General features: G+C 41.2%; 1 protein-coding gene across 1 annotated transcript in view; it reads right to left on the bottom strand.

The window, feature by feature from the left end:
• The window catches only part of DACH2 (dachshund family transcription factor 2), a gene marked incomplete at its 5' end in the record, with an annotated part of 137,553 nt that overhangs the window by 87,992 nt on the left and 39,140 nt on the right, over positions 1–10,421 (bottom strand). Inside the window, one exon of the mRNA XM_010131878.1 lies at positions 5,666–5,797. Within this exon, the coding sequence (XP_010130180.1) occupies positions 5,666–5,797 (132 nt within the window). The remainder of the gene's footprint in view (positions 1–5,665; positions 5,798–10,421) is intronic.

Raw genomic sequence — 10,421 nt, 5'->3', positions numbered from 1 at the left:
ATGTTCTGTGTTCTTTAAATAAGATTATCGTCTTTGAAACAATAACTCTCAGCTCATGTAACGCAAAAATACTTGCTTTAAGAACAGGAAAAATTACTTCATGAAGTCTGCATGGCACTCGAGGATTAAGAAAAAAAAATCTGTTCTCTGGTCTTGTCATTTTTGCTCTTACAATAAAATAACAGCCTCGGCATCCTGCTTTTTAGAATCAAAGACTTACCTCTTTTGACTTTTCAAGCACTTGAAAATTTTAAAAGAGAAAAACTAAAAAATGCTGACCATGTAATAGCTGGGTATTCGTGGTGGGTGGAGAACATGAAAGGTTACAATATGGATCTGTGCCTACGCGTTTCTTTTCAACTTGAGCAGCATCCTCCTGCTTCTGCTAACTCGGCAATCATACAGCTGACAGATTTCTGGGTTTTCTAAATAATGCATGGGATTTTCTTTTAACATGTCAGTGCAAAAGTATCAATTCTGCCCCTGTGTCGTTTGTGATGCTGATTTTCCTTGACAGCATTCCATTAAACCAATGAGTTTTTTCCCTCCTGATGGTTCCTTAAATATTCCTCCGAGTGATGTATTTGTGGTTTTTTAAACAGATTGTGAAGGATGTTTGCATTTATGAGAAAACTGCATGGCAGGTACTGAAGGGGAAAAAGGATAAAAAGATAACACTTTTTTTTTCCCCTATGAAGAGCTTTTTCTCTGATCCTCATATGCCAAAAGCTGGGGCGTTTTTCCTTTCTTTTCTTCCTAACTTAGCTACTTGTCTAGAAATTAAGCAACAAGCCTCTACATACAGAATAACATTTTGACTTCCTAAGGAAATACCACTGAAACACTTAGTACTGTTTGATATCTCTCCTGGGAAAGCAAAACACATTTATTAAATCATGCGTGCTAACTCCAAAAGCCAACAGAAGGAGTAACCGCCTCGCTGTGCACTGAGCTTTCGCACAAACAGGTACTCTCCTGGCTCACTACGCACAGATCCTTCTTCGCTTACGCAGGTTACAGGATGTTCAGGTGGTATCACCAATACTGTACTTTGCAATCTATCCCCCGTTCTATCACACAACTGTACAAATTACCTGCTGCCAAGCTATTAAAAAAAAAGCTCTGATTTCAAATAAGTTTCAGGTTTCCCATGACAATTAAATGCTAATTTCCAGCATACACTTCACCTCATTTTAGCAGTGCATGATGATGAAATGGATAGTCTTTACAGACACTTCTGGAGAGGTCTGGGTTTGTTTATCTCATTTCTATACAACAACAACACTGATGACGTGGCTGGGCTTTGAGAGGTCTGCACAAACACCCAGCACAGCCAGTTCCAGCTGCCAACTTCAAACTCTTGATCTTTACTCAGTTTACAAAGGGGAAGATAAAAGGCCACATCTTTCCTGGCCCGCATTATTTACAGCATGACCCGTCTCAGCCATGGCAATGCTCCGGACCCAAGGCAATCCTGTGCCCTGACTGCCATCAACACATCGCCTCATCCCCAAGGACGCACAGGGACCAGCCAAACCAAGAGTGGGATAATGAAAGACTTATGGCCACTGGGAATTTGGTTTTTCAGAGGAATTCATTTCTCCCACTTCCAGACACCTATGAGCCCAGCTGCGTCGTTCTCTGAATTCAACCTTCTTTCCCAGGCCCTACAAGAAGATGGAGACAGACACTAAGACACAAGGAACAGCTAGCACAGATCAGCTGGACTGGGGGGACAGAGAACCTGTAGTGCCAGATTAAATATGAGATTTTCAACTGCCTGAGAAGTTTGCTTCAACACTTCATATGATGAGTAGGAAGGTGCAAAAAATTCTCTTCTGCAGAGGGAGCGGAAGGAGGACACTAATGTTCAAATGTATAACAACGCTCTTCATGGCACTGGGAACTAATGCATTACTTCAATCAAAAAATATGCGCGATTTTTTTTTGGGGGGTGTACATTTTTTCCCCCCCAGTTTCAATACTCTCTCTTGCAGCATTTTCTTTTTACTCAGTTATTTAGAATATTCCAGTACTAAACTCCACCATCACCGAGATTATTGCAATATCACAAAAAGAGGTAGGGAAGACCTGAGGGCAAAAACATCCCAGCTGGGCTAGAAGCTGGAAAAGAAGTGGCATATTTACTCCCTGCTTCCTTCAACACACTTCTAAGATTCAATTCTACATCAGTAATTTCCTAGAGGACACTATAATATCAGAGGAATTACAGTCAGTGATCCTGAGAGTGAGAGTTCAGGTTTTAAACTGAAAGCACAAATTCTGGCTGCAGATACAGAAACTTTTGAGAAATACCCATCGCTGGAGGTGCACACACACACACACACACACAGAGAAAGAAACTACTGCAGTGACATTCCAGGCATCGCTAGAAAGGCAACCCCAAAACCATTCCCTACTGACTTCAGCAGATACAGATGGGGACTGAAACAAGTGTGACAAGACACCCCCACCACTTGGCTGTTACCCTATCGGTACGTACTGACACGCTGCCAAAAATGCCGGCAATAACGTTTCAGGACTTAATATTGATCCATTTTATTTTTAATTCCAAACAACAGCAAACATGACTATTCCTCTCGTCCATCAGCCCGTGGAGGGAGGAGGAAGGAATGTGAAGTATTTAGTGGTGGCGTATCTCGTGCTTGCCAAAGGAAGTCAGCCTGTAACACTGAGGTAAAGAAACAACAATCACTGTAGTTGTTATTTGAAGTAAAACTGCAGCCCTTCAAGTAAAAAAAAAAAAAATCAAAGGAAGCAAAAGGTCCTCTGCTCTGTGTAACGATATTTCTGATTTGACAGCTACAATTATAATCATTCAGACATCTATTTCCCACAAACTCTCCACAGCCATAACCTTTAGTGATTAAAAAAAAAAAAAAAAAAAAATCAAAGGAAGCAAAAGGTCCTCTGCTCTGTGTAACGATATTTCTGATTTGACAGCTACAATTATAATCATTCAGACATCTATTTCCCACAAACTCTCCACAGCCATAACCTTTAGTGATTAATTATAAAGTTCCAGGAGCAATAGTACACAGACTAATTTCCTAAAACAATAAAAGACAGAATTTCTCATTTGGAGCTAAATGAAACACGAACAGGTTGTTATTCATGCTGAAATCTAGATGCAGAGTCATGTTGCAGCCATTACAGAAGCTATTAAACACAACCTCAAATCAAAGAAACTGTAGGTCTCTCCCCTAAAATAAAATGTTCTTCTCACTTATGAGGCTTCTGACTCCTTTGCTCTGCTCTTTTTTAGCTCCTCTTAGTACAAAAATTCTCAAAATTCAATTTTCTTTCTCATTTTGCAACCCCATTTTGGTTTTAACAGTCATTTAAACTGTTAAGAGTCTAGAGCAAACCAAACAGTTGGTAAAGGTTTCACGCAAACCGAATTACCACGGTGCTCTCTTCGGAGTCAATCAAAATGTTTATCAACTCCTAAACAAAATGCCCACTCTTCATGCCCACCGCAGCCGCCAAGGAATTTTCTGTAGTGAATATTTGACAATTCCTCAGTTATTTTGGATGGTGCAACGTGCAATTAAGTTTTCCATTTGGTTGTGTTTTTTGACACATCCTGCTGTACCTGCTTCTTGTGTATCTTTAAAAAATGAACCTCCAATAAAGAGAGAAGCCGTGCATTGCAAAAATGATCCTAATGCTGGCACTGTAGATACTAAAAAGAGGGGAAATTCTGATTTTTAGTATCATTAGTAGTTCTTTTTGTTAAGGACTCAGTTCTGTCTGCAATCAACATTGGCACGTGATCCAGCAAATTTGCTCTTGGCAATTTTGCTGAATTAGGCCATGAAAAGGAGAAAAAAATTGAGAAAAGATCTTTACCTAACTGATGCCATATCCTTATCCTCAGGCCCCACTGCAGCTTCAGCTGAAGTCAGTGGGAAGTTTTCCAAATATTTAGATTGGTATTAAGTCAGTTGTGGGACTCACTGAACTGCTAAACCACAGAGATCTTCGGTTTAACGTGCCTACGGCTGACAGACTGTCGAGGCTGGTGTGAGAGCCCCCATAAACCCAGCCAACGCGGTACCGGAGATAATGATGTTAACGTGCTGTAGATTCCCCCCACACGAAGGACGCAAATTTTGCCGTGTCACATAACACACAAAACCATGAACATTCAAATTAACAAGCTTTTGTACAGAAGCTTTTAAAACCCTAATATTAACACTGCATCTTTCCTGTATGAAGCTTCGTTGCTCTTCTACAGGAATTCCGTCTTCAGCCGTATTTCTGAGCTTTCAGCGAAACTTCATTTTGAACTGTACACAGACTGGAAGAGTTACACAAACTAAATATGCCTTTTCAGTGCTTTTTTTCTGAATTCAATATGCACTAATTGATTAGGGTCTGGGAGGTGAATAAGAAATACATATCCTACACAATGGAAAGCTGGGGAAGGGCTTAACACGTGAATTAGAAGCCAGATTTCTTCAATACAGATGAGTACACAAAATTAGCAAAAGGCAATACCAGTTTTGGAAAGACTGCTTTGTGCATAATTTGTCATGAATTCAAAGTTATTCCTTTAGAAAATGAGTCTAAGACCTCCCAGCTGCTGCTTTATTGGTCTAATAAATTACCATTTTGATGGTACAATGCGTGTACACTATACAGCATCCAAGCAAGCAAACTGTTGGAGCGGCTTTGTCTTCAGAGACGCATGTGTGACTTGAGAGCCGCCTGAATGCCGGTGGGAGAGCTGAATGCCACCAGGGATTAGACAATGCCTCTGCTCTTGAATTGATAAAGGAAACAAAGGACGCAGACCTTTCCAAAAGAGTGAACTGCAGGATTGCTTTTGTCAAAAAAAGTGAGTCTGAGTGAAACTGCTCTTATCACAACAGGTAACCAGGAGGTTTCTGAGACAAAATGGATCTATCTCATTCTAGGTTCTCTACACTATCCAAGTAAAAATCTCTTCTATTCACCTGACAAGGACATAAACAAGTAAGATACCCTCTTCAAACAATCCCTTTCTGACTTCAACTTTAATGCTAGTGCTGTGGAGCTGGACTCGGGGAGCTCAGGTCAAGCTCATACTAATGCTTCCAGCGGGACAGACTGAACACGTGTTTGGTGTCAGTGCCTTCTACTCACGGTTAGCCCAGCCACGCAGGCCGTAACACACCTGCACCACAACTCTCCTTCACAGCTGTGGTTTGCAAATATCCACTCAAGGAAAGAACAAAATGCAGAAAAGCTGGAAAGTTGGTGATTTAGCACTCCCTACTTCCTCTGCCTTTCCCCAGTGAACTGTGGAACGCATGAGTTCCAACAACCCGATGTTGGGAAACTTTCCATCACTTACAGGAAGACTCTAGACTCACAGTATTACTGCCATTAGAGAAGCCTTTTGATATTACAGATATACTTAGGGCACAGTTTAAAGTGTCTGTACTCTAACACGAACCATCCTTCATGAATCATTTTTCAAATAACAGCTTTAGGAAAACTGGAGAAACGGGTGCAGTCATTTTGGTTTGACACTGGCAGAGCAAAGCTTAAGAAATAAAAGAGCACAAGAATTTGGGGTAGATTTTTGATTTTGTTTCCCACGCACAAAAGGAGGTATTATGAGCTCCCCTCCAGCCCATGCACAGCTTTTACTTACCTGCATTAGAATTGAGCTCTTCATTTTCAGATTCTGTGCCGTTTTGACTGCCACTTCCATGAAGGCTATTCATTGCCATAAGTTTCATTTTCTGTAACTTCATAGCCTCTGCCATGGCAGCTGCTGTCAGACCTAAAAAATATAAATAAATAAAATGCAGTATCATACGATACAGTACAGCACTGAAAAATATGAAGAACAAAACAATTCCTTTCAGTGAGAATAAGTCACGTAAATTCAACACACATTCTTAGTCCAGTTATGTAACATTACTCCAAAAACTGTCTTTATTTTAAAGTCATTTCAGTGCACCGTCCTAAGGACTTCCAAAAATTCTTCCATGCTTCTTTTTCTTTTTTTTAAACATGTATAGCATAAAGAAGTATTTATTTAATGGTACCCCTTTTGATTATACTTTTAAATATCACTTCCTGTCACTTTGATCATTTTGTCACTTTGATCACTTTCTGGTTGACTTATTTAGCTGCTACAAAATACACCAATAAGATATAGTATTCCTTAATTTCTACAGTTCAAAGCCAATCAACATGGAACAATCAATGCTGTACTATTATATTATAAATCCAAATATTATTTTTTCTTTTTCTGAAATCTGTTGGTTTGGATTAACTTAATTGCTACTGGAAAATATTACATTGGGAAAACATAGTATGTTAGAACAGTACAATATGGGTAATCACAAACTCAATCCCACTTTTAAGAGACCACGAAGGTGAGCATAAATTTGCAGAATTAAGGGGGTTAGTGGTAGAAGATTTTCCATTGACTAAAACTCAAGTAATTTCCAACAGTAAAAGAGAAGCACTAGACTAGCATCAGGCTACAGGTTACCATTGCTACCATGATTTTTAAATTATTATTTAGATTCCTAAAATTTTTTTCACGAGTACACATATTAAGTTTTAGCATTTTGACTTAGTAAGAAATTAGATTTTCTTCCAGACAGTGTCAAATTACTTTTACTCCGGGCAAGATGTGACTGAAAACCTCCTGTCTGAAGTTCATCTGTCTTGCAGGAAAACATGGGGGATAAGGCCACGTAACCCAAAAGATCTCCACTAGTATAATTTTTTATTCATCCAGTTATGGATTTACTGGGTTTACTCTCTTCTGCAGTATGCAGACTTGCTTTTGTCATGTACTAAAAAGCAAACTAAATGCTTCGTATCAGCGACCTTGTAATTGCCTGTGTAAAGCACCCAAATGCATTTACCAAAGCACCCATGACTTTTTGGTGGTGGTGCCTGTTGTCTTACCCGCTACAACATCATACATCGAAGCAGAGTTCAGTAATCTGCTGTCTCTGCAAAGTCCTGCTTACCGAGAGATTAGGTATGGATTAAAGTCAGCTAATAATCTTTGCATGCTATACTGCCAGACAACCATAATTTAAAACATTTTCTTTTAAAAGCTGCCATGAATGATGTTTAGATTAGCTCTGCTGCTCCTCTATCAGCTTCATCGAAGTTCTCCTTCCTGTGACACAACTTAAGTAAGCAAGCGGCCCACAGACTACACTGCGTGGAGGAGGGATGTGTATCATCACAGGTGGACACAGCAACTCGGTTAATTCCAGGGAAGACATTCCTGGTTAGTATCAGTAAGCTGGAGATGGCTGTTTATGCCACAGGTGTTAGAGACCCCCCTCCTCTCCGGGCTCGCTGTCCTCCTCCTTCCATCTTGCCAACGAGCTGCTCAACATCCACAAAACCAAACTGCAGTACACTCCTGCGTTCCCAAAGCGCTGCAGCCACATCAGACAAGTATCACCAACACTAATTAGTCACTTGGTTTACTGTTTTGTCATTGATACCTGCAAAACGATACTGATTTCATGAACATATGCTAAGTACAATCATATAAAAACAAGTCCAGAAAACGTCATCAATGATCTTGTCTATTAGGTCCCTTAACGCAGTCTTCCCTTCATGCAGCAGATCACTTCTTATTTAAAAACACTTCTTTTGGAACACCCTTTACAGCTCGTTTGCACATTCAGGTTTTTTTATCAAGCAGATAGAAAACCCTGATGTTTAAACTCCTGTTTTTACAAATTCTCTGGCTGACATTGCTCAAGCTTCATCCCTTAAAGAACACATCCTAAATGGTAAAACTGCCCACACGCTTTCTGAAGAAGATGAAATCATCTGTAATATCTCCCACTTATTATCTAGGGAAAAGCAATGGGATTTCTCTTTGGGGGAATTGCAGATTACTTTCAGGAAGTTCAAAAAAAAAAAGCATCAGCACAAGTCTTCTGAGGAACTTACTGTTTCCAAGAGTTCCAGGCACCTGTTTCATCTGCCTGCCTGCACTTCTCCTCAGCCCAACCAGCTCCAGTTTTGAGAAGATGGTTTACAACCATCACTACGGCATTTTCAGAACCTGTGCCCACTCACAGTCTACTCTCTTTTCACTTTCTTCTTCTAATCCATTTGCGAAGAATTCACATTTATTTTAAATGTTACAAAAAGTATAGTCTGAGCGTGGAGTAATTTGTGTACCCAAGTATCGGGAGATGAACCAATGTCCCAGTAAATATTTTCATCTGGATCAGCATTTATACAGGTTCTTGATACTAAAAGTCGTAAAACTTTACTTGGTTTTAATATACAAAAGATTAAAGAAGCTATTCATAAGGAGATAAACAGGAAGTGAATTCAGTTCTTCAGTAAAATGTTCAGTGAAAAGACAAGACAAGAATTTATCCAGGACACTGGATAAAAAAAAAAAAATCATAACAAAACCTCCCCAAAGTTCTACTAACAGCTGTATCAGAAGCATAAGGAAGGCAGAAAAGGCACTGAGGATCAAACTGAAAGAATAAAGAGATTCCCAAAACCACGACGATGCCGCCTGCAGAAACGGAAGGTAATTATTGTCAGGCGCCTCTGAGCTCTCCAGCCAGACACAGCTGCCACGAGGACAACAGCCAAGGCGCAGTGATGTATCCGAAGTCTCTGCTGCGCCATCTGCCACAAAGTCACTCTACTTCAGCACTAAAAGTTTAAAGAGTACAGCACGGTCTTGATGAAGAAAGCACTACAACCTGACGATCCTGAGCAGTCAGGCAGAAACCTGAAGCACATAGAGCTAACGCTATCTCTCAGCTCAGTATCAGAAATCTTTACACTCTCATTCACTTTCTCCTCAGTCTATACAATTTCTTACTGGAATGGCAACAGCAGTAAAAGCCCCAGACTCTCTGTGAGGCACTTCAAAACCACTGTGCTAACTTTCCAGCCTTTCTGAAAGTGAATAACGTAGAGGTTAAAGCAAATGGTTTCAGCAGTAAGGGTGTGCTACTGATTGAAATGATGGAAGAAAACGTACAGCAAATCACCCAATGGCATAATCTTCAATTAAGGCGACTGCCACGGCTAACGCTACTGAAGCTACTATTTAATTTAACTATTAATAAAACTCCTTTCTATAATTGACTCGTCTCTGGTTAGCCGTGGCAAAGAGAGCTATTCTTCAACTGATTTATCTAAAGATCTATGAAGAACTGAAGAATCATTCCCATCCTCTCAAATGAATCATTATCAGCAGCAGAATCTCACTGAGAAGACCTCACTTTGAAAAATGTTCTTGACAACTGCTGAAATGTATACATCCATCCCTCTACTTTCACCTTGGAAAAAAAAAAAAGGATCCTGAGAGAAATCAAGGTTCTGGGTTACATACTACGAAGCTTCCGGATTTTTCCTCTCCATTTAGACAGTAAATTTCCTTTTCTTCAGCTATCTTCTGCCAGTGATCACTCACTAGCACCCAGGAAATAAACCTTATTATCACCCATGGACAACCTTTACAACATTAACAACAACGAAACAGTCTGAGCCTCATCACAGTTGCAGTGATTTGTTTTCCGAACTGTCCGTGACCATGCAGCCAGTGGAGCTCGTCCTACCGAGTGCACGTTCCCCACCACCCACCTGCTGCCTCATCTGAAAGACAGCAGCACCTCGGAGAGCCGTAGGGTCCTTCAGAGGACCACACCAGCTAGTGCAGGACTCCGAGCCACGTTCAGGGTCAGCTCTCGCCATACGAATCTTGATTATGGTTGTGTAACAGATTGTGATGGTGTGCGCTCTGGTACACCTGCATCGGGCATATGGCAAAACACCCAACGGCCATCAGTAATCCTCGTGCTGTAATTCCAGGTTTGTCAGGACACCGCGCGCTGTCCCTTTGACAGGGCTGCATAACTCTGCTGTACAACACACAGAGTCAGCCCTGAAATAACCCTTCAAGGACACGCAAACCAGCACACGCTCTGTTCAGGCTGCACTGAAGTTGAACCACAGCGGTGTTCCACCGAAGCACCCAACAGTTCTCACACCAAGGCTTCTGATCCAAACCAGGACCGTGCTCAGCTCACTTAGGCGGGCACACCACACTGCTCTGGGGAGATCTGCTGCTTGTGGGGCAATGGAGATGGACTGGACCTGAATGCACTGAGGGGTTTGGTCCCTCCTGCGAGGGCTGGACCCGCTGAACACATCCTCTTCTCCTAAAGCCAAGGTACCTGTAGTAACCAGTACTGCGGTCAGTGGTTAATTGTTCACTCAAATAGCCCCTCTGCAGACCAAACGACTACTGAAGAGTATTGCTCTAGGAAGTCCCAGGAATTACTGCTACTGAAAAAGCATTCCTCCTGCATGGCCCAGGGGTCACAACTCCAGGTCATTTGTGGCTTAGCCCCCTCAGGGCCAGTCCTCCTGCCGAATCC

Source organism: Buceros rhinoceros, unplaced genomic scaffold (genome assembly GCF_000710305.1).
Source record: "Buceros rhinoceros silvestris isolate BGI_N320 unplaced genomic scaffold, ASM71030v1 scaffold5902, whole genome shotgun sequence".
Classification (NCBI taxonomy): Eukaryota; Metazoa; Chordata; class Aves; order Bucerotiformes; family Bucerotidae; genus Buceros; species Buceros rhinoceros.
This window is presented reverse-complemented; position numbering and strand designations above follow the sequence as displayed.